Source organism: Xenia sp. Carnegie-2017, unplaced genomic scaffold (assembly GCF_021976095.1).
Source record: "Xenia sp. Carnegie-2017 unplaced genomic scaffold, XeniaSp_v1 HiC_scaffold_23, whole genome shotgun sequence".
In the NCBI taxonomy this organism is placed as follows: domain Eukaryota; kingdom Metazoa; phylum Cnidaria; class Anthozoa; order Malacalcyonacea; family Xeniidae; genus Xenia; species Xenia sp. Carnegie-2017.
Window position 1 is genome coordinate 6,511,599 of NW_025813486.1, and position 26,546 is coordinate 6,538,144.

Here is a 26,546-nt window from a genome sequence, read left to right on the forward strand (position 1 = left end):
GCATCACTTCAAGACAGGGATGGATCAATAATGATTTTAAGGGGGGACATGGAGTGCTTTGGTTTGGATTAGAAGTTTTTGGATGTCATTGTGTCATGATGGGCTTTTATGTTAAATTCTGTTACTAATAGCATAGGTAGCCTAGTGGGAAATATACTTTAAGGGTGCTCCACAGAACACAAATCATAATTGGTTTTTTCTCAATTCCCTAGTATATTAATAATTTAAAGGAAAATTCATACAACTTGTAGCCAATGCTAGGAAGAGTGCCTAACCCACAGTAAATTCATCTCGGCTCTAAGATTGACTTAAAACTTTTAGAGGGCTTTGGTTGTGGCTTTTAAAAGTTAGAAAGCCTCTCTGCCTCAATTAGTTCTCACCCATCAACCCATTCAGAAATTACCCCATCTAAATCTCTTAATGTAAGCAAATCAAAACTGGCAAAAAATTATTTTCACCAGCATTTAAACATTTCAGCAATTAAAGCATAATACTTTACCTACATAAAAACAAAAACTTGATGAGAAAAGGGATTTGAACGTTTATGTCTACAGTCTATTTACGATAGCTGTCAAGTTCAAAATCCATCACACGTTCTTATTTCAGGCGAAACCCAAAGAAATTTACAAACAAAAGAATTTATTGACATTTGTAATCTTCACCCAAATCATTTGGAAAGCTTATTCTGAACGTTTAGAATCATTCCTTGAACTCGAAAATCTAGAAGACCAACGTACTTCAAGTTGCCGATACTAAAGTGAACAGGTAGCACATAATTTACTTTTTAAGCTTTTCAAAGAATGAAATATGAATTAGAACGCCATAACCGACTCTGCCAAATGTTTGAATTCAAACAGTACATACGAAGAACAAGGAGTTTAAACAAGGAGTTCAGTTTCGAAGTGTTCAAGCAATGCGTGATGAATCGCAATCACAAAATTATTCATCTTTTATAATTAAATTTAATTATAACAGCAGTGATAAATAGGATTAATTGATAACATTTATATCAACAAAGCAGTGACAAATACGGATATTCAAGTGTAACATGTGAGATATTGTATTACCAGCTCGCGATGGCATGTTTGCCTATACAAATAGCTAGTAAATTGAAAGCGAGAAACTTTTTGATTCAACAAACAGTCAACAAAGCTCATAAGTTTTAACCTAAACAATACAAATTGCATGCTCAATCTGTTTTATAAACGCTAAATGAATGGGTTCATTGAAAAAGATGATTGCAAACTTACCTAGCGTGTTCTTGTCGACAGCGTTCGGCAACGTCACACGGAATGAGCAATATTAAATGCTTGTTTTATTTGTAGCGATCGTTCATTTATTGTGGAAGAGGGTGAGTGACCGATGAAATCGATTCACACAAATCGTGTCGCAAATTATGCAAATTATGCAACTTATGGCTTATACGCGCCTGTCGCCACAATAATATTGCGCATTATGGCACATTTATATTATTAAAACTCAATACTTTCAAATCGAAGATTGCTTTTGTAACTCGAACAACTCTTTATCGAATCAAACGGACGTACGCACATTTGTCCAAAGCAAATCAAATGATATTTTTTCATATCGACCTATTACTTTCCGTGTTGAATCAGTTATGTATTTCAAAACTTTCAAAAATATATCTTTCGTTTTCCGACATTTTGAAGGACGGATTTTATTACGATTTCGCTGTTTTTCATTTACATTTCACAGTGATAAGTTTATCACACGAAACAATCTACGACGATTTATGTAATTAATTATTGAAAGCTTTTTGTTGAATTTGCACAGGCAAAGTACAAACGGCATCTACGTACCTCCTTTTTGTGCGCATAAAAAAAAAAGAATTATATGCGTACTGCTGATTGCTTAGGAATCAAAGTCATCAAAGCACCGAAAATCTTTGGAAGAATTTCATCGACAATTAGGAATTAAAATATTAATACTTTTGTTATAGATTTATTTGACAGGCATCGTTTCAACAGGTTTCTGCAGAAAACTTCAATACCATTGCATGAACAACGCATGCAGCATGGATGGCCAGGAATAATGTAAGATTGTGCAACGTTTACTCAAGTTTATATTCGGCTATTTCATTTAGAATAAAAAATTTTGTAACAAGACATCATTTTATAAAATTTGATGCTATGTTGCGTGCGACAAACCATAAAATGTGCTGAGTACTATATTTCCGTAATTCCGTCCTCATAATATTTTAAATAAAAAATAATAGCTAGTCGATGAATTCTGTTGATAGTCATTAAAATTTTACGTGTTTTACTAAAAAGTGCCAAAATGCGCCAAAAGTACAGGGGCCGTAACAAGAAAGTTTCAAGGGGGTGCACATTTGAAAAAAAGGGACTTGTATACCACAACTATATATTTATAAAATTTAGTATTACATCAAAGCCTTACATCAATCCCTTTACGTGAAGTATAAAATAAAGTGCCAAATTGCAATCGACAACTATGTTTTCTTGAATAAATGTTTATCACTTCCTCTACGTCAATTGAAGATGATCGAAGGTAATGTGAGTGTAAAAGAGCAAGGCTGGTTAATCGTGATTGGTTCATTAAGGTTCTCATGTAATTATTTAACTCGATATTACTTATGCTCGCAATGAAATAATGGCATCAACATGGCCACATGATTGTTGTTATTGTAGCGCATGCTCTGGTGCTAGTCCACTTTTTATTTGAAGCTACCGGGAACAGGCTCAAAAACATAAAGATCGTTATCATTTTCAATAATGTAAAAGACATTATAGATTGTCCATTATTCTTTTATTTCTGTAAAGCGAACTAGGGTAGAAAAGCGAACCTTTTTAATTATGGGGAGGGCACGTGCAACCAGTGTGGTTACGGGCCTGAAAGAGAAAGGCGCCAAAAGAGATTTTGTAATCGTTAAGCAAACAAAGTCAAAAGAAGCTAAAACCCGAGATACCTACCTTCAAACTGTCTAAAAGTGCAAGTCGTCTGGTACACTAATTTGGTACGTAATCATTATTTCAATATTTTCAGTCAATTTTTGAGTGTGTAATCTTTTCTTTGTTCAAACAAGCATGCGTAAAACAGAAATTTCTGAGTTTGCCAAGTCTTTCGAATTTCGCAAACCCGTAAAAGCCAAAAATCGCTTTTACGTTGATGCGAAATCGTAAGCAAAGGTCGTAGATTCGTGAATTTGCTCTGTTCATGAACCTTTTGACGAAATTATGCAACTCATGGCTTTTTGTGAAATTTTTGCTCTCTTCATTTGATGAGCATTAAAAATTTGTCAACAATTTTTGAACTTTTCAAAATTAAATAAAATATTTTAAGTTCAATGACTGGGCAATTGTCATTTTTTGACAATTCTCCAAAATGATGGACAGTTTCCGTGTTATTACGACACTTTCCGGCAATTCCCATATATGCTCTCATATTCTTCCTGTCATCAGTAAATAATTAAGTCAAGTGTAACTAAATGATCAGTTTTAGAGATACTTATGTGTAATCATGACAATATTTTTTATAGTTCCTAATAGTTTTACGTTATTGTAAAGTAAACATATTTAGTGAAGAACCAATATATCCTTACGTAATATCTTGTAAATATAGACCGTTGTAAGATAGATCTTAGACCGTAGACATTGACGTTGAACATTAAATGTGATCGTATAGTTATCTGTGATATCTCTATTTGTTGGTGTAAGTCAATATATACTAAACAAGGTAGACGACTATATTACAAACCTAACAGTACAACAAATAGCCTTCCGTCCGTCTGTGCTCATTACGTCAAAATAACTTCTTCGCCTAAGGTGTACGTTAAGCACAGAATTCGCGTTTGAACCTAATTCACACGAGTAATTCGCTATCTATTTCACACACGACAAATAAAACTACACAGCTCATTATGTTATTCAGATATAAGCTTGCTGAAGATCAAGAATATCAATTATAGTTCATTTGGGCAAATAACACAACAAACTCGAAACACCAAGCTTGCTTTTGTAACGATAAGTACAACTAAATTGTTTCGTTTACAAGGATAATCAATGGGATAATCACGTCATTCTGTTTTACCGACAGCAATTCAAAGTAAACAGCCTAAATGATGATATCATAGAAGCTAGCTTCGCAAGCAATCGTCCGTGTTCGATGATCAACCATGTATTTTTATTTTATATGGATTAATTTTTCTTTCAAATCTTTTACGAATTTGAATAACATTTGTGTGGATTTAAATCAGGGGCGGATCTAGGATTCTTCAAACATCAGTGAAGAAACGGCAAAGGCGTTCCACACCTAGGAGAGGTCAGGGGGCATGCCACCCCCAGAAATTTTGAATTTCAAAGCCTTGAGAATGCCTTTTTTCGCGTTTTAGAGCAATACAAAATGTTTTTTGTGGGCATCGTTTTTGCGTAAAAACAGCACATTTTTCTTACGTTTTTTCAAAAAACAGTAAAGTGAACAATACTTGAATGTTTTGCCAAATGTTATGGCTCATTAGCATGCTTAGGAACATAAAATTTACTTTACAATAATGCTATTTCAAAACAAATATAGTCTTTAAAAATTTCTACCAAGTTGTCAGGCATACACCCCCCTAGAAACCCCCATTCACATCTCTATGTTATGAGTTAAGTTGGAATTGAGGTACTACAAGGGACAGTTCATAGATGTAAAAAAGCTCAGACTTTAAACGATGAAAGTTTATTGTAACCCTTAACCCAATTCAACTTACAGTGGCAGAAAACTCACCTTTTGAGAAAAAATTCAAAATTTTTTCGACCAAAGATTAAACAAAGATTATAAGAGAGGAAGCCCCAAAAATTTGTTTATAATAAGGTAAATAATAACATGGGACCTTATAGCTACAGATTTTTTTCCATTGAAATACATTTGAACGCATGTAGGATTTCGCTGCCATACAACGGCCACGATTTCCTAAGCACTAAAGAAATCATAGCTAAAAGTCCTCGGCAACAACAATTGTAGAAGCATCAATCTGCTTACCGTACGCCAAAATTGACATAAATCGCATCACATTCTCGCATAAATTGACTTTGATATTTTACATTCATACATACACTTCAGTTATCCTTTACTTACGATTTTGATGTAAATTTCTGCTGAGAAACTTCTAACAAAATGATAACTTGCTTTTCAACATCAATGACTGAAATGTCTCTTGCGTCTTTACTCGAACATTTACAATTCATTCATAAATTTTTCACCCTCTTGAAAAAATCACAATCTGTACAGCAGCATATGAGGCGCGAAACGGGACAATATTCAAACTCGTTATATTTATATGCTAAACTTGAAAAATTATGCTAAACTTAAAAAATATATGCTAAACTTAAAAAATATATGCTAAACTTAAAAAATATATGCTAAACTTTAAAAATATATGCTAAACTTAAAAAATATATGCTAAACTTAAAAAATATATGCTAAAATTTAAAAATATATGCTAAACTTAAAAAATATATGCTTAACTTAAAAAATATATGCTAAACTTAAAAAATATTGGCTAAACTTAAAAAATTGGTTCTAATCAATGCAAATTTATGCATGATAATTTCGCAACTGTTGTCAGTATGTTGACATGACCGTGTATCGAAGAGTCGGACAAACTGTTTTCGATGCAGAATTTCTTTCGTTTTTACAATCTGTCAAATCAGTAATTGTTGAAGTTCGTGCTGCTTGTAATACAGCCTCTCAAACTCTAGACCAGTTCGAAGTACTTGAAACTCGTATTGAGGAAATTTGTTCGTCTTTTTCATTGCTAGCAGAAGGAAGAGAATATACATGGACAGTGCAAAGTTTATTCAATGAATTTTTAGTTTATGCAAATCAAATCAAAGATAATCTCAAACACAAGTGTGACGTTCTAAGAAACAGCACAGAAGCAGTTGGCACAGGTTATACCTGCCCCTTAACACGCACGGGCAGGAGAGGACGTCCGCGTTACACTGTACAGAAAAGCCAAATAGAATTCCTTCGCGAAGAAAGATTTTCTTGGGTACGAATTGCAAAATTGCTTAATATTTCAATTCGAACGCTTCAAAGACACAGAGAACAATGTTGATTCATTGTTGAAGCAGATACAAAACGACATATATTTAATAGTTTAAGTTACATAATAGGCGTTGTTCTAAACCATGTGGTGTCGAGCAGAACAGAAGAAAAAGTGTGAAAATAAAAAATCAGCATACAATAAGTAGTGCTTACCAGATCATGTGACTAGCACTATGATCAAATGTATTATACTTAGTTTAACACACATTCAATGTGTCGTCATTCCTAACACTCACACTTGAGGATATCATTATTAAACAAGACTAAAGTTAATTGATTTCAGAAACTCCCAATTGTTCTCTGAATTTTATAAATTTTTCCTTGGATAGACTTTTGGTCATGATGTCGGCTAACATTTGATCTGTAGGGCAGTACTTCACATCAATTGACCCATTCTCAACTTTCTCTCGAATAAAGTGAAATGCAATGTCAATATGTTTGGTGCGGTTATGAAACTTGGCATTCTTTGATAGTTCGATAGCTCCTTGGTTATCTTCATAAATAACCAATGATTTTTCTGATCTTACATTCACATCTTGTAGGAGCTTCTTCAACCATACAATTTCTTGTGTAGCTAAACTTAGTGCGACGTATTCAGCTTCGGTTGAAGACCTTGCAATACATGTTTGCCTTTTGCTACACCAACTTACGGTGCTTCCTTTGACTTGAAACACATACCCAGATATTGATCTTCTGGTATCCAAATCGTTTCCCCAATCAGCATCAGAATATCCAATAATCATTTGCTTTTCTCCATTAGCTTTAAATACTACACCATGATTAATAGTCCCTTTAATATATCTTAAAACTCTTTTTACTCCTTTGAAATGTTCCATTCCCGGTATAGACATGTATCTTGCCAGAATTCCAACTGCACTTGCTAAATCAGGACGTGTTGCCGTAGAAACATATGTAAGGCATCCAATCATCTTTTGGTACTCTTGAACATTAATGGGCTTTTCATCTTCGGGTAATGCACAAAACTGTTTTCCTGCTTCCATTGGTGTACTGACAGGTTTACAATTTGCCATTTGAAATCTCTTGAGAATACCTTCAAGATATTTTGGTTGGCTAATGGTCAGCTTTCTTGACTTCCGGTCACGTTTAACTACCATGCCAAGAACATAGTTTACTTCACCCAAGTCTTGAACTTTAAATCGTTTGCCCATTAATAACTTTTCTTTATTTAACATATCTATATTTTTAGAGAAAAGTAAAATATCATCTACATGAATAGACAGGATGATAAAATTGATTCTTCCATCCTTTGCTTTGATCAATTTCATATACAAACATTGGTCTGAATCGGCTTGTTTGTACCCACTTGTCTTCAAGTAATGGTCTATTGAGGAATTCCAGCATCGAGCCGCTTGTTTTAAGCCATACAAGCTCTTTTTCAGTTTGCATACATGATTAGGATTACCTTTATCAACATACTCATCTGGCTGACGCATGTAAATCTCTTCATTAAGATCTTGTAGAAACGCTGACTTTACGTCCATCTGATGAACTTCCCAATCCAGAGAGCTAGCCAAAGCAAGCAAAGACCTCATTGAAGTGTTGCGTATCAAGGGCGAGAATACCTCCTGGAAATCAACTCCCTCAGCTTGCGAGTATCCTTGGGCTACCTGACGCGCTTTGAATTTCTCAATCGATCCATCAGCATTCCGCTTGACTTTGAAAATCCACTTACTTCCAACTACATTCTTTCCACTGGGTAAAGCTACCAGCTCCAACGTTTTATTCTCCATCAGTGAAATATACTCAGCATCAGTGGCTTCAATCCGTCCCTTTTTCTGATCACATGACCATGCTTCATTAATGTTCCTGGGTTTATTAATATCTGCAGTGAGATCATCTGCATCATATACCTCTTCATCGGAGTATCTAACAGGGGGTCTTCGTTCTCTTCGCAAATTCAGATTCTTAACTTGTCGCATAAAAGTTTCTTCATAAGTTTCTCCCACTGGATTATTAGGTTCAGGATGAGAAATACTATCTTCTCTTACAGCAGGATCATCATTTTCCACGTTATCATCATCAGTTTGCATAAGAGGTGTTTGTATCTCAAATGTATTAGCAGTGTTTGAATTTTTATTATCAAAGTTGTAAAACTTCGATCCATCAAAAATTACATCTCGGCTCTTGATGAATGACTTTGTTTCTGGATTGTACAATTTGAATCCTTTTGTACCTTCAGGATAACCCACAAATATGCATTTCGACGATTTAGCGTCTAATTTCTTCCGTTTGATATTAGGAATATGGGCATAAGCTAAGCAACCAAATACCTTCATGCTTGACACATCTGGCTTATATTCAAAGAAACATTCAAATGGTGTTACCTCTTTCACAGCAGTAGAAGGACTTCTGTTTCTTATATAGGTTGCTGTACTCACAGTCTCAGCCCAGAATTCAGTGGGAATGTCTGCATGAGCCATCATCGATCGAGCGGTTTCTAATAGTGTCCTGTTCATCCGTTCAGCACTCCGTTTTGCGCTGGATTGTGGGGGACAGTGGTTTGATGTGTTATGCCTTTTTCTTTCAAGTATGAATTGAATTCTTTAGAACAGTATTCACCTCCATTGTCAGTGCGCAAGATATTCACCTTCTTTCCAGAATTCTAAGCATAGTTTACAAATTCCTTGAACTTTTCCAGGACTTGGTTTTTCTGTTTGATGAAATATATTTTGGTATATCGTGAAAGGTCATCAATAAATGTGACAAAATATAAAGATTTTCCAAGAGATGGTATCTCCATTGGACCACACACATCACTGTGAACAATTTCGAATGACTTCTCTGCTCGGTGAGGGTCGTTCTTTGGATAGGGAGTCCTATGTTGTTTCCCCATAATACATGATTCACACATAGACTTGATTTCATCTTCTTGAAAATTATTCATTCCTTTAACCATAATACCTTTAGCAAGTTTCGAAATGTTATTTTGTCCCAAATGCCCAAACCGACAATGCCATAATTCTCCCCGAGAAATTTTCTTCGCAACATTGACTTGCTCATCACCGATAGTTTTTAACACAAATAATTTTTCACATATCTCACCTTTTGCCAATAACTTTCCATTTCTTAAGATTAAGCATTCATCTCCTTGAAACTTTACTGAGGCGCCCAATCTTGTCATTGCTCTTACAGATAACAAGTTTTTTCCTAATTCTGGAAGATAAAGCACTTCACGAAGACTAATATTTTGGGTACGACCATTGATAACTGCCAAAATATTGTATGATCCTTTTCCATACGCTGATATGGTTTGATCATCACCTAGGTTTACAATGCATGGTTTCTTGAAATCCACATAATCATATAGACAGTTCTTTTGGCATGTCATGTGCTGAGTAGCACCAGAGTCTACAATCCAGTGGACATTATCTCCACAGTCGGATGTAATTAAAGCTTCTTGATCAAGATCAGCTTCATCTTTCTCTGCACAATGGACGGATCCCTTATTTTGATCACCATGTTGTTGCTTATTTCCTCTTTTATAACGTTCTGGACAGTCTCTGGCAAAGTGTCCCTTTTTCTTGCAATTGTGACAAACTCCTTGAAATTGTTTCTTATAATCCCTTCGTTCTTTCCCTTCTCCATGAGTTGACTTGTCATTGTTGAATCTATCTCTTTGAACGGAATAGGCATCCTCATACTTCTTTTCATCACCCATTCTGTCCACATCATTCAACAACATGCCTTTGACTTTTTCAAACGTTAAGCTATCCTCCCCAACAGCATCTAATGCGGTAATCAGAGGTTTGTACTCATCAGGCAGACTTGCCAACAAGGTCATCGCCAATTCCTTGTCATTAATATTTATCCCCATCTCTTGCATTTGATCATGAAGTGAACGCATGTGATTAATATGTTGCAACATATTACTTCCAGACTGGAGTTTGCAGGAAAATTATTGCTGCCTTAACTTGATTTTCAGCAAAATTGACTCTCGTGCAAATTGGGCTTTTAGGGCATCCCACGCCTCTTTGGCTGTTTTCGTTTCCCGGACATGAATTTGTTGTTCAGGCTCGACGGCCAAACAAATGTAAGTCTACGCCTTCTTCACGGAAGATATGCACTTCTTTTTCACCGCTTCAGGAGCATCATCAGCAGGACTTTTTGCAGATTCATCGGTGTTTTCAAATAGATCTAAACTTTCGAGGTGTTATCCCATGTTAAATGCCCAGTCGCGATAGTTTGTCCCATTCAGCTTTGTCATTTTCAATACAAAGTCGGGTGACATCGCCATATTGTTGCACGCTTCAGTCTCACTTTGTTTAATTTAAAACATTTCATTGCTTTAAACCCAAATCTTCGATACTACCCAGACGTTCTAGTGTTCTGGGCCCATAACCTGTTAATTTATTGTTAAAGCAGAAACAAAACGACATATATTTAATAGTTTAAGTTACATAAAGAGCGTTGTTCTAAACCATGTGGTGTCGAGCAGAACAGAAGAAAAATTGTGTGTAAGTTTAAAATTAGCATACAATAAGTTGTGCTTACCAGATCATGTGACTAGTACTATGATCAGATATCTTATACTTAGTGTAATATACATATAATGTATCGTCATTCCCTAACAGTTCACAGTAAGTTTTTAAAAGAGATTCCTCATTCTTTCCATCGAGAGTCATTACAAACGTAGTTCTATTTTTCCAATCACACGATATTTTTTCACAAACCTGTCTTGCAATTTGAGATTTACCACTGCCAGGATTACCAGAAATGTAGAAATATGTCAGTTTATTATTGTTATAATTCGTTAATTTTTCAAGATCTTTTATGACTTTATCTCGTAATTCAATGCGTTCAACGAAAAAATGATTAGATTTTGAAGGAAGAACTTGAAATGAATTGAAACTGCTTCAATCAGCCTTTATTTCAATGATTTCATCAAGAGAAAATCGCAATTGCTTAATCGAGTTTTCAACGATACAGACTATTTTATCAAAATCATCATCTGAGCATTCGCTTTACTCGAATGTATGTAATTGTTTCTTTCACTACGAAGTTCATCTAAAGCATTCCTTGTTTTTCTTATCAAGATGCTTTCCCATTGAATTTGAAAAAAGTATAGCATCAAACAATATTGTAATGTCCCACTTACTTGTGTCTCCATCGCGATAATTCATTGCTATTCTTTCAGAAAGCCTTGTAAGTCTTGTACGTTCTAAATTGAAAAATTTGTTGCCACTTCTACATGTGTCATCCCATTCTCCATGGTGTGATTTGTAACGAAATTTTCATTTTTTGATTAAGAAGTGAGCAAGTTCCTTTTGAACCACAATAAATATTGAACGAATGTAAGACAGATTTCTTTTTTCTCTTGATTCCATCTGTACAAAAAAATATGACAAGCAAGTAAAATTATACGATACGCAAAATCTCTTTTTTTTGCAATCTGATTGGCTGTAGCAGCTGGCGGAATTTAACAATATTTGACGGCACTTGGGAATCCTCCTGTAGTTAAATTCCAATTTTACGGTGAAAAAAACAAGAAATTTCCTAAAACGTGGACAAAAACAAAAAATAATCAACGCGGGGTCGACTCTAATTTTGGGGGGTTACTAAGAGTCAAAAAAATTTTAGTCGGAACGCCACGGATATTTTTTCTTTTATTTATATTTTTTATTTAAATAAATACATTGCAGTATATTTTTAGTATCAAAAAATAATTTATAATTGTAGAAAAAATGATCCAGGAGGAAAATATAGAAATAGATAAAACTTGTTTCATACAATTCTTCGATGAAGTCCTAAAAGGTCTGATAACTTAAAAATATTTTACGACATACTGGTGTCATAGACCAGTATGTCATAGACCAGTCACGAAAATTTGATGACGTTTGCTAAATTACTTTTCTGTCCGTCAATCGGAGCGTCAGTCGCAATCCTCGGCGATAGTCGGACATAATGAAGAATACCGTTCATTGTCGCTTTCTTGGAAAATATCGAAGGGTTGTTTTGCCAGCAATTTCTCGTTTCAATCGCTCTATTAATTCTAAATCATACTTTCAGAATGCAAAGCAAAAACTTGTGTACCATAGTGACTTCCGGATAAATGGCGTGATTTGATTGGCACAGAAATTTTTTTTGCCGGTCCGTTATTTTCTGTTTACTATAGCAATAAATACTTCATTTACAGAAAGTGCTACTAATAAAACTGTTTGCATAAATTCAACTTTGCAATCCATTAATATGATTGTCTACAGTTAACGAAATTGTGCATGCAAGCAGTTTAATTCAATTATTTTTATTATAAGGCATATACCACAGTGTTCAATAATTTTGCATGGCACTCCGTTCCATTTTAACACAATTCGGTTTTAAACTTTTCCTTCACATTTTCCAAAAACAATACGAACAAATTTCGGAGGTAAACTCAATTTACATCAAGAGAGTATAGCTTGATGATAATGCAAGATTGATGTGAAACTCGATAAGAATTGGCTTCTTTGCCTCGTCTGGTAAGCGATAAAGTGAAGAACAAACAAGACTGGACAAACATAACTTAAATTATAACTTAATAGTAGAAACACTACTCAAGTATTGTGTTAAAAACAAAATAGTCATACTACTGAAAACTTTAAATGATAAAAAATGCTATGCTTCTTAACGGAGTCATGAAATGTTTCCTTTTTCTGTCGCTATTTTGGCATTCGCATACCACGGAAGTGTGCAGATGGTTTAATAAGCAAAATTTTAAAAAAGTATTTTTTTTGGATAAATAGTTTTGATATTTTCTATTTTTGCAATCGTGGTGGTCAAATCTTGGAGGGCGACAAAATTTTTATTTCATGAGACCGCGTCTTTCCGCTGATTTTGACCACCAAAATCCGCCATGTTTTTGACCACGCGGCCACGCGCTAATAATTTATAGTAATTTATAAAATAACCTGAAGAATTTGAGCAATTTCATTGGTCGATAGCTGTGATCTGTAAGAGGACAGACACACAGAATTGACGTCACAGGAAATTTTTTGTTTTCAAATGATAAACGAGCGGCGAACTTATTTGAATATTTACCTGAATTTATCCCTGGAAATGTTTACATTCCTGAATGGAAAACAAAGAAATTAAGAATGCCTAGTTGAAACACTGGACGTATTTGAGCAAAACAAGAAAAAACACGGTTTTCAAGCATTCATTTGTACTTCGACTTCGATAACAAAATTAAACGACATTGATAAGCCATTGCTTGTTTATTTTGTCAGCCAATCACATTTTATAACATGATTAATCTAGCCAATGGCATTTCTCAATTCTATACATTACGTAAGCATAATTGAAAAATCAAGACTTTTTAATGTTCGAAGTTTTGGGGTACAAGAAAACAAACTGTTTGACCGTTTAATTTGGGAATTTTTTTGATTTTATCATACAAAACAAATATATAACATTTAATCGTTGTCTATAGAGTTATTGATAGAGGGATAAGACGGCATTTGTGATAAAAACAAAGAGTGATCGCTCTCCCCGGCGGATTGTGGCCACTTTTTAGTTTTTATCACGTATGACGTCATACCCATGTATCTATTACTGTATAGACAACGTTTAAATTTTATTTATTTGTTAGTTCGATGACATGCCCTCTCTAGTCTTACTATTATGGGCGTAATAATAATTGGGGGTGCTGACACATTCTTGCCCGACGAAAACGAAAACTGCCCTACATTAAATTCATTGATATAAGAAACATTATAAACCTGGATTGCATGGCTGCTGCATAATATTAAGGTCAAAAATATCGCTAAACTGTTTTTACACTTCACATTTGTGTATATATTGCTTGAGTACTTTAGCTTTTACCAACTGATATCGTACCTTACTAAGTTATTTGTAGATAATCTACATTGTGCATTTATAATAAGCTTAAAGGCCACCCTCTTGTGCTAATTTCTATTTGGTGGGAAATTTTACAAAAAAGCGACAAAAAGAATGCATGTAAGAATGGAAGAAGCTTTAGGCAGGAATAAGCAGTGACGTAGGAAAAGAATGCCCGGGAGCCAGGGCTTATTTAAACATTTTATCACATGATGCAACATGTGACTATGAATTCATTTGTCAGCTGTCAAACATCATTCAAATGAGATCAGAACGAATTTTTTATAGTTGTATTAGCCGATTATCAAAGAAAAGATTAGGAAAATGTAAATATGTCATACAATTTGTAATTTTTGCATTTCTATGCAACATGTTAGAGGCACCTTGCACTGCTAGATGTTCATAATCACCTGTTCAAAAATTATGAAGAGATGTTTGCTTGAAAGTTCACTGAAGATAGGCTGAGGGATCAAATTATATATCCTGTGCAGGGGCGGATCTAGGACTTTTCAAACATCAGTCATAAAACGTCGGAGGCGCTCTGCACCTGGGGAGGTCTGAGGCATTCTCCCCCGAGAAATTTTGAATTTTAGAGCCTTGAAAATGCAATTTTCAGCGTTTTAGAGCAATACAAAATGTATTTTGTGGGCATCGTTTTTGCGTAAAAACAACACATTTTGCTTACGTTTTTCTCAAAAAAAAAATGAAGTGAACAATACTTGAATGTTTTGCCAAACATTTAGGCTCATTATCATGCCAAATATATAGCTCATTAGCATGTCTAGGAACGTAAAATTTATTTTACAATAATGCTATTCAAAAACAGATATAGTCTTTAAAAATTTCTACCAAGTTGTCAGGCATATAACCCCCTAGAGACCCCCATTCAAACCTCTATGTAATGAGTTAAGTTAGAAATTTGGTACTACAAGTGACAGTTCATAGATATAGAAAAGCTCAGACTTCAAACCATGCAAGTTTATTGTAACCCTTTACCCATCTCCACATCAGTGCAAGCAAATTCACTTTTTGAGAAAAAACCCAAAATTTTTTTGTGCCAAAGATTAAGCAAAAATTATCAGAGTGAAAATTTTCAGTTAAGGACAGCTTAATGCCATAAATGTTTATTAGGCATTACACTAGACTATTATTTTCTGTAAGTATATGCAAGGTGTGCTATATAGCAATCACTAGTAGCATTGTATTTGCAAATACAAACAGAATGTAACCAACATGTCTTTAATTATATAATTACATGAATGTTAAAATTGGTTCATGGGTCATGCTTACTGGTTATGATAAATATCTTTTCATATGATCAAAGCTCATTTAAATGTAAATCTGAAATAATTTAGTTTAGAAATTATAATGATCATCAGAAAAATTACCTAGTGATCATGAAAAATACTTTGCTGTTTTGCCAAATTTCAAGGTATATCTGCATACATAGAAAGACATTTTTACTTTATAGAAAATGCTTTTCATACATCAATAGCCCTTTGGAATTTATGGCAAACAATCTGATATGAGCCGTAGATTAACACACCTTTACATCTCTACATGAGGTGTTCAGTTAGAAAAGGGGACAATATGTGACATGGGACAGCATTTCATGAATGTGAAATACTCAGGTTTAATACCATTCCAGTCAAATTGTCAAAATAAAAAGCCTCGTGAATCAGAAGACTCAAAATCACAGTTTATAGCAAACAACTTCTCATGTAATCAATGTTAGTTTTCTCGAATCTTACACAATAAAACAAAAATTCAAATGAACCAATTGTAAGATAGCAATTGTACTCCCTTATACGTCCGGCCACCTCTCTTATCAGTCGAGACCATTCCAGACTGTCCACTGATCTGGCCATTGACCAATAAAATAAGCGTTTTTGGCGTTCATAGACTCCTTTATCCGTTGAACCAGTCAAGCCACCCCGCTTATCAGTTGGTTATTCCAGGTCAATTAAAATTCAACTGATCTGGTTACCAACGAGATATTCATTGGATTAGTCATTAGTTTTCAATAATAAATAAAGCTGGATTTTTATCACGAAGTAAATGCGATAATAAAGTAAGAATAATTAATGAATTTTTAATTAATATGAATAGATAATTTTTGAATTTCAAACATCAGTCGCGCGACGGACTTGACATACTCTAGATACGTTCCTGATCCTGTGCAATAATGATCCAAGGTTGGTCAGATCCCATAACTAAATTTCCAATTAGAAAGATTATACAATTTTATCCTATTTGCAAGGCGTAGAAATATCTAACAATTGATGTTTGCGATGGGATATTTTCAATTTATAAACTGCCACTACTATGCATTAATTCTGACCTTACCTCATCTAGACCCTTCTAAATAGAGATAGTGTTTTCTTAGATAATCCTTATTCTCTTAGCTTTATAACAAGCTTAATGTTTGCTCATTGAACTTTATGCAATCTTCTAAATTATATCACCATTCAATTTTGTCATCGCCATCCAAATTATATCATTATTCTTTTAAATTAGATCACCATATAAAGTATTAATGTCATCTCTACTTAGTCCCCTAACCTTAAACAAACTCACAAGATAAAGTATAAATTTACATTTTATGTAAAGTTTTTAATTGATATTATTAAGGCAAGACAGTTGATGAAATTTTACAATGTAAAATCCATGTACCAGACTGCAGTGGACCGAGAGCAATAATGGTGGAATTTCATTACTTTTTGATGGCATTCCATTCATTTGTGTTGGAACAATAAACTCTCAATGTCGTCAGGCAAATGATGTTGATGTAAATATAAAAACTAAAAGGGCAAAGGAAAGAGATGAAAAAGAGGTTGTAAATCATCATTCATACCAGTGCTTATTTTTACGAACTGACGCTATAGCATGCATTCCATCATTTATTATATAACAAACTTATTATCATTCAGCACCATGACGACACATCCCGTAGAAGGCGTAAACATGTTCAAACTACAAAAAAACTTGGCTGCCCAAGTAAAGTGTACATGTCTCGGATCTTGAAATTCCCAGAGTACAGGATAGGTTATTCATTGCATAGGCAGGTTTTTTCTTAAACAATTTATTTCGAATCATACACTTTCTGGCTTAGGTTGATTTCACGTCAGGTGATGTTAAACCAAAGAGAAAAGTGCAAGACAGTGCAGCATCATTAAAAAGACATTTGTACAATGGAAAGAAAGTACAGGCAGAAGATCAATTTATCTTAAAAACACTCAGTTGTGGAGGTCATGTATTTCATTCAGTAAAGAGCTAGGTAAAAATTTTGATTTTTTTGGGTAGTTTGCAGATTTGAATGACTGAACAAGATAAAGCCCAAATAACATAGTCCTGCAATATAAAACCTGAAATTTACACTTTTGGACACATTTCAAAGGGATGGGGGATGGGGTTGGTGATCTAGTTTGGATCAAATTTCTGTGGGTCCTTTTTGTAGTATTGACTCTGTCACTTTCATACCAGTTATTGAGATATGAGAAAGTATGCTCCATTACATACAAACCAGGTTAGTAAATAAGCATTTGTAAGAAATTTGTACTTCTCTTGTCTCCTTATAGCAAAAAGCTATAAAGGGTCAGCACCCACCCAACCCACCCAAACACATAAGAAAAGCCATCCCAGTGCTATGCCACAGGTACTGGTATATAACATGAAATAATGTGCTAATTTAATATGATCTGCAAATTCATTAAAATATAGAAAGCAGATTTGCGTGAACTAGTTGATCCATGTTGCTGTTTGAAACTGTTTATTGATGTGGTTTGCTTTCATTAAAAAAGTTCTCGAGTTCTTCATAGTTTCTAAATTCTTCATTTGACCTCACAGCAGCATGCACCCAAGCAGGGAGATTGGGAAATGTCTTGAGAAAAAATGCCTTGTGATCGCCAATCTCATAAAATAGTTGTGGTCTTGGCCGTGGTCGATCATACCAATGTTGGCCTATATTTCGAATTAGTCTCAGGCATTGTGTCAATGAAGGACCATACTTATATATTTTTCCATTTACCTCGTCTGTTCTTAAATAATCATATACATCAGTGTCCATGAAACTTTTCCAATTTGAATACTTGCTATTTAATTGTTTGACTACACTTGACTCGGTCTCGCTTATCTTTATTGGCTGTTGGTTTCCAACTTTACATAAAAAGTCAAACTTATCGTCATCCGACATTAGAAATGGATGTTTTAACGCTTGAATGGCAGATGGTCGATCTTCTGGTTTTAGATTTAACATCCACGATAGAAGGTCTTTCAGTGTCTCATCCTTGATTTCGTCCAAGCCAACAGGGTTTCCCTTCAACATGTTGTCCAGTCTAAGCCGTTTACCACCAAAAGGATGTTTCCCTTTTGTTGCAACATAATAAGCCACCATTCCTGCATTCTACAATAATGAAAAACGCGGCCAATAGCAAAAACAATAACTTAAAACAATCGAATTTATGCGTGATTTGTAAATGTTGACATTCCTACACTTACATATATATCAGACTCTTTTTTGTATCGTCCTTGATCGACTGGCTCCTTATCTTCCCAGTATGATTCAGGAGCAATCCAATCCTCAGTTCCCATGTTACCCTTGCTTTTATATGTCTTAGAACCATTCTTTAATATTCGACTGATACCAAAGTCAGCTATGAGAAATTCGCTTTGTGAGTCTCGGAGAACATTGGATGGCTTTAAATCCCGATGAAGTATAGATGGTACACTGCTATGAAGATCCACCAATCCTTTTAAAATTTGCTTTAGAATTTCAGGAAGAGCTTTTAGAAGATCAGGTTGAGAAGAAGAATTCACAAAATTTTCCAGCGATTCTTCACATAAGTCTAATATCAAATACACATATTCTGATCCGATTTTGTCTTCTATGTTGGAATAATTTACAACATATCTCGACTTTTTTGCGTTGAAATCATTTAAAATTTTCTTTTCTTGCAGTGCATCCTTGAGGCAGTTATCTCGACGTATTCGTTTCACTGCTTTACCGTAACCATCCTTTGTCAGTCCAAGATAAACACGGGTTTCATTATTTCCTTTGCCAATGCAAAACTCGTCTGAGAAAATTACACGTACATTGCCCACATGTTTAATGTCTGTTCTGGGATAACACAATTCTGACAACAGACTTCTATGCTGAACTGAATGACCAAGATATTCCCACTCTTGCAACTGCCATTCTTCAAATGACATAAAAGTACAACATTTAGAGGTGAGTGCTACAAAACTAATCAAATTCTTAAGAATAGGTAGCTCAAATTTACTCAAATACACTTAAAATTTGGATAACGACTTTAAATTTTTGTAAATTCTTAGCAACAATCATTAAAGTTGTCAAAAATTAATCAATCATGTAAACATATATCTGTTAAGATTAAAGGCAAGCGACACAGAAAAATGCTGTTTTTAATTTAATATAGCACTTTTGTTTAAACAACGCAATGCTTGCAAAATGACTTTTAGTGTAGAAAAATTAAAGTTTTTGAAGCATGTAGCTATTTCTTATGCTTAAGTTTATATTTTATAGTGGAAGATATAACAAAACGGCTTTGTTTCAACAAAAGATTTTTTCACTCTTTTGACTTTTAGATAAAGTCTCTAATCTTTGCTACTAAACTTTTAATGAAATGACAGATTAAAGAGTTTTTACTTGATCAACCTCCATGCTCTGCCATCTGTCTTATTCCCATTGCCACTATCTCAAAACCATACAATGTTGGATTTGTACTGTCTTGTAAACCTTTCTTTTTATATTACTTAAAATTATTTTGTCATTTAACACAAAGACTTTTCCTCCAGCCCATCCACATACACCCTACATCAATCTGAACTTCTACTTCGTGTAACCTCATTACTCATTTCTCTACATTCTAGAGCATGATTCATCTTCTCCGTTGCATGGAAACGTACATAACTGATAATTACCTTCTCCCTATCCACGTAGGCCCTGTTTACACAAACCAGATCGAAGTCAAACCGAAATGAAAATCAGACTTTGTTGCATGTTTACAAGGGACCGGCACGAAATCACGAAAAATCCTCATTCGCGTAATGCCTCCTTTGCAGGCTAATTTTACTCTTGCTTGCCATTTTGCTTTTGAAATTTGCTTTTTTGATGCCATTTCAGATCGGTCTGAACATTAATTGGCGTTTACATTGATGCCGGTTTCAATTCATACCGTTATGAACTTAGTCGGATCAGTTCAGCAGGCGGTACGACTTCAGACTGCTCTGAGTTATTTTCGTATTGATCCCAGGTAAACGTTTACTATAAATAATATTATGAACAACACAAGCTTGTGCCGTGGTTTGACTTCGTTCCGGTCTCATGTAAACAGGGTCATACTCAACTCTATGTCTACCTCTTATTTTTCAAACATGCTCTTCTTGTGTCTTTTTATACATACATACATGCGTTCTGTGACTAATATTCATTCCTTATTTCTATGGAGCACTGTCAACAATAGTTAAGACAATCTTGCTGCAAATTACAAGGAAGTTCTGCTTAGAAACACGAGTAATATTTTGCATGTCACGTGGTACCTAGAAACGGTGAACATTGCGTACATAGTCACAGCCACAGTGTAGTGGATATACAGTAGAGCCACTCCATTAATTTTTTTCGTTCAACGCATATCTTATTACGCATGTGATTACCATAGTGGCAGCCAGTCAATTGCTTTTTTTGACCAATAAGAATGATAAAATGGCTAACAGCAGCCAATAATCTAATTAAATATACAGCAGCAAGTTGTACACGATATTAACCTACTGTACATTGCCTATACTGTTCACAGCTCTATCATATATTTTCATACGGAATGACTGTTTTGACTTCAGAAATTTTCGAGTATTGATGTGTTCTTAGGGCAGTTTAGTCACATAACTATCTTTTTAAGTCTCTTAGAAATAACAGTCAAAAGGTAATGATGTAAGTTGCTTCTAGTTAATGATCTTGGTGTCACATAAAAAGAATTGGTTTAGCTATGTGACGGCGTAGCTAATTTAAACATTCAATCTGATATAACGTTGAATATGATGCAAAATTTCACTTTATTGTGCATGAAGCTTTAAAAAACATACTTTGTTACCAGTTTCATTATTTTTCATCAATTTTGTATGGAGAGAATCGTTGTTAGAAACACACAAAGCACATAACGTTTTAACGATCGTTTCATCCACATTATTCAGTATTCACATTTTCTAAAGTCGATTATGATTGACTACAGAAGCTAGCAACTATATAACTAACAGAACCACTGCCATTTATAACAAAATTGAAAAAGATATTTGTATCATAAAATTGCTAAAAGAATACCTGAAATTTTTCTAGCAAAAACAGTCAACGCTATATAAGAATATATGATAGAGCTGTGACGATGTATGCAATGTTTACAGTTTGTACTTTAAAATTATAAATCGCCTTCTTTTTATTGTGGAACTTTGAGAATTCATATCGTCAAATTGGTTCATTTTCTATATAATTTTGACGTATTTTACTTACAATGAACAGGAATTCTTATTCATTGAAGTTTATTGTTTAGAGTTTACAGTTTTAAGAGATTTGACTCGTCTCCAATCCCTGTGGGCTTAGTAGCTCAACAGGTAGAGCGGCGGACTAGTATCCCGAAGGTGCGAGTTCAAATGTCGTCCAAGTCATGTGCATATTGAAACAGTGTTAGAATTAATATATTATATGAAGGTTATTGAGCAAGTCGATTTGATGGTGGCCGTTCTTTGAATGATTTTTAATGTCATTAGCTGGGTAGTGTATGCATAGTGGTGCAAACGCGAAGTATCACAGTATATCAAAAGGATAGTTTGTTGAGAATTTTTTATGATTAAATAATCAGAATACTATTAAAGGTTACTTTGAAAAAATTGATTGCATGATGTCATTATAACCTCAAGTCTCATCTTGATGTCAACTCACTGATAATGTGCTTCGAGTAAAATTTGTTAAGGTGACAAAATGGTTAAAACAGATTAAACCAGCTGCAAATGTTACCATTCAGTGTTGCTTAGGCATGTGATGAAGAAAACTCACACATCTCATAACATTTGTTAATGTAAAGGTTGATTGAAGACTGTATTTGAAGTAAATTTTTATTAGAACTTGGATATGGTGATGTTTTTTTAATTGTTTCAGTACTTTTGATGCTGTAAGCCTGAAGCAAAAAAAATTAATTTGTATCTCGAAAAAAGTTATACTCCGACTAATCTCCTGAACTCTAACAAAGAAAACAGTAATTAACGTAATCAAACACGAGCACTTTTAAAGCAGATGGTCTAACCTGAACACTTCAAAAATGCAGGGTCTAATATGTATGGTGTACATTATTTCAATATTTGTTTTAAAATGTTTTAGTCTATTTATTTCAATCCTTTTTCTTTTCTGGAACTTATAAAATGTAGTCAATTTGAGCACTTTATAAAAAGAGTTGCCCCACTTTGCTGCTATACAGTATTTATTGAGATAAACAAAGACTTATCAAATTGTGCTGAGCACTGCCGTCTGGTATAAAGTACACTAAAATTATTTGTCGTTCGCAAAAGGAAAATTTAAGTCATTAATACAGTATTGAACATACGTAATAAACGAACGTTTGGGGTTCGAAAGTGCAACACTGTATACGTACATCACGCATATTATTAAATAATATAAATCTTCATAAAAACACATAAATACCAATCAAATGACTTGAATTGTGATACAATACAAAACAAATATGCTTAGGTTATGCAATATATATAAAATAAATTAGAATTGAAAGGCGTACCTTGTTTTGTATTTTCAACACCATGAGAATTTCCGACATCTTTAGCATTAGCATCATTACCACTTGTGATTTCTACGAACAATATTTTAAAAAGCGTTATCCACACAAGCTGTGCATTTCTATTTTGACAACAAGTAAAAAAGTTGAATTAACAGCTAGCGCTCGAAAAGAAATAACACAAATAAATTGGAAAGTTTTGGATAGTAGCTTTTTAAAACTATATATTTCGTTTCGTTTTACCCATTAGCTCCAAAATCTCATATACATATATTACGCATTGTTTTACATGACTGACATTTTCAAGTAATAAAATGACCTTACAATTGGAAATATTGAGAGGGCAGTATATATTTTCACGTAATGAGCCAGCTTTCATTAGGCGTAATTTTACAAATAAATGCAGATAAACAAACTTCATGAATTACGACTGTTAAAGAGTATTTTGGTAAAACAAAAGACAATAGACACTTTGTATATAGTAAACATGATTTATTTAGATTAAATATCTGAGGAAACGTGATACAGCCATTGAGTTCTGTAAGCGATATTTCAGCAGCAATATTATTAAAGACCCTCCCCCACCCCACCAAAATTTATAGTTTCGGCCCTCTATGCAGTGGTCCGTGCTACAATATCTGAGAAACCTGAAACAGCCATTGAGTTTTGTAAGCTATATTTCAGCAGCAGCATTTTTAAACACACCTTCCCCACAACACTAAAAGTTATAGTTCTAGCGTTTTAATACATTTGTTAATGTAAAACGTTGATTGAAGACTACATTTGAAAAAAATCTTTATTAGAACTTGGACTTGGTGAAGTTTTTTAATTGTTTCAAAACTTTCGATGCTGTAAGCAGGGGCGTAACTTTTTGGGAGGGGTGTGGGGAGGGGGTGTGTGACACACCTTAATTGCTAAAAACAGTGTTTTGCAGGGCATATTGCCGTCATGTTTTAGGGAGTAGAAAAATTGCCATACCATCGAAAACAACTAAATGATTACTAAGTGGAAATAACAAACCTTCATTTTTGACAATTTTGGCTTAATTCTACAGTGCAATGTGTCTATTAGATGTGGAAGATGAAGTAATTATAAACACAGATGCCGATTCCGATGGATACAATTATTGCAAATGTAAAAAACATGCTAATGCTAATTTTTGCATTGTCGAAAGCCGTGAAGCGAGCTCCAATCTAATAAATTCATCAAATTCTATGCGGTTTTGTATATTTGGCGAGAAAGACTATATTTCAATGGAAGGTTAGTTTCATTCACCGAAGATTGTAGCCCCACAATTACCGAAAGAGAGTTGGGAGTTTATTGCATGCTGTCAATATTTTCATGTTTACTCATTTCTAATTTAAATGAAATTTCTCTTAAGAGGGAGGTACAACTAGAATTAAAGATGGTAACGTTCAGGAGCCTCGCGCAAAAAAAAACTAAACCTCAACGCAAACGATTTTATAGACGAATGGTTAAATGTAAAGATTGTAGTGCAGAAATGAATGCTGATAATTTTTTGAAGCACAGTTGAAATAAACACAATGGTATGGCAAAATCCCAAGATGTTGTAGAAGCATCACAAACAACGCTTAGTTTTTCTAAGGTTAGTAAAATGTCACTTACTTACGTACATAGTAAATAAAATGAAAATCTTTAGCATGCCTTATAGCTCTCTTAGAAAATTGCTGGTTAGTTCTGTATAAGTGCCGCTCAATTTATGTGAAATAACTAATAATTCGTGTTGCACAAAACTTTGTTATTCTGCTCTGTTGCAGCAGCAATTATCTCTGTCATTGTGAAGGCCACTCATACCATAAAGTTTCAACGTATTCTTATTTATTTTAGATCCTTCCAACTGCCCCTGTTACATGTGATAGCATTGATGAAATGCATGAAGGAGAAGTTAAAAGTGTAAAACAAAAATTTTGTAATGATACTGATATATCACAAAAGGTTACATTCATTCAAAAACTCTGATGATTTGTAAAACTGTAATAGCACATTTGCACATATATACCCAAACCCTAACCGTACATTCAGTGTCCCAAGTGCAGGAAACACCATTGCACTTTGGTGTTAGCAGGGAGGGCACATTGTATATACACTTTGTGTATATACACTTGTTTATATATGATTTATAAAAACACGTGGATACAGCAAGAAAACAAACAAAACTACAGCATCAAGAGGGAATTCATCAAACAACTTCCACCTCCGAACACAAACCGAAAACCTGCCATGTTTGTTTTGAAAAAAGACTACTAATCCTAATAGGAAATAAAAAGGAAATTTTAAATAAACGCTCTGAACTTTTTAGTGCATGCCGTTGTTGCAAATTATGTTAAAGTTGTGTTGCGTTCAATTGTACATTCGGGTACGCCGGGGACGATAAAGAACATTATAGAAAACGTGGGTGGAAGTAGAGAGAGTAGAGATCGGAAGTGAGGGAGGCGAGACAAGCGGGAGAAGCGATATACTTTGAGGAATAAGAATAAAAATTGTTTAAGAAACCAAAGTTGTTATTGTGATTATTTCTTCGTGTTCCGAAGACATTGGGACGGAGGTCAATTTTCGGAATACCGTCGTTAATTTAACATCTCGTAACGAATTGTATATACAGTGAATAATAAATAATCTGTCAATTGCCTGAGTTTCGCCCTACTGCATGAAACTCCGAAAAAATTACAGCTATTGTCTATTTTATATATATATATATATACAAAGTGTATAACAATGTGCCCTCCCGGCTATCACCATTGTAAAATGGTGACTCCTGCACTTGGGACACAGGACGTAATTTTAAGAAATGTATTTTTTTTAATAAATTACATTTCTTAAAATGTTGCTACTCGGATAGTCTGGGTTTCATGCCAAAGCAATCTTCAGGCAATGTATCGTTTTCTAACGTTAAATATTGTTTGTTAAAAATGCTACCTTGCAGGAAAACCTTGAAGTGGCATTAGAAGAACACAATGTATGCCAGGAAATATTTGAAATAGATAACAAGATAAATGAAGTTGATTCAGAGGAAGAGGAAAATATGGATGTGGTTTGTAATACCTGAGTATGACGTTGAAATAATTAAATTAACTTTTTAAAATGTTATTTCTAAAGTAATTATATTTTGGTATTTTTTAGGTTGATGAGGAAGAATCTGTTAACGAACAAGAAGAGGGAGAAAAATCTCACCTGTCATGGGAAACTTGCGTAGCTGCATTAAACATATTGCCTGAAAATGTTAACCACTGCAAAAAAACTGTCACTGAAACGTTGTCCTCAGAAATAGTCTTTACTCAAGAAATTGTAATGCATGTCCTTGAATACGTAAAGAAGATTAGTAACATGGCCATACGTTTACAAAGCAATTAAGAGGATATTCTCCAAGCTACACTGTATTTGCACTGAGAAATCTCAAATTGGTGTTTTGGAAGAAGAAAATGATCTTGGGCTGCTGCTTGATCCCGCCGACCGTCCAAAACTTTTGACTGATCTTTAGAAGAAAAAAATAATTGAGAATGGCCCATACCAACCAAAGCTCAATCATAACCCTGAGAACAGTAACATTGCGCAACACAAACAACGTATGTTTTCATCAATTTGGTATAAAGAATATCCCTATTTAGAGTACAGTATAAAGGTGGACTATGTATCCTGTTTTGTTTGTGCTCTTTTTCCAAGTGGACCAGGAAGAAAGAAAGCGTCAGATGCCTGGGTTACAGGAGTTCGATCATGGGAAAGGATGAGAAGCGGGGGTAAAGATAAAAAAGGAAAGATGCAACAGCATTTCTCAAAATTGCTTAGAGTGATTTGGCACATTTTGCCTGCAATATGAAAACGTCGATGTAATGT

General features: G+C 34.3%; 1 protein-coding gene across 1 annotated transcript in view; it reads right to left on the reverse strand.

The window, feature by feature from the left end:
* Window positions 1-17,568: 17,568 nt before the first annotated feature.
* LOC124449669 (serine/threonine-protein kinase/endoribonuclease IRE1-like) overlaps window positions 17,569-26,546 on the reverse strand; it is a 100,239-nt gene continuing 91,261 nt past the window's right edge. The window contains exons 6-8 of the mRNA XM_047000622.1: window positions 22,698-22,769; window positions 18,400-19,097; window positions 17,569-18,304 (exon numbers count right to left, since the gene is read on the reverse strand). Of these exons, the coding sequence (XP_046856578.1) occupies window positions 17,672-18,304; window positions 18,400-19,097; window positions 22,698-22,769 (1,403 nt within the window). The 3' untranslated portion in view covers window positions 17,569-17,671. The remainder of the gene's footprint in view (window positions 18,305-18,399; window positions 19,098-22,697; window positions 22,770-26,546) is intronic.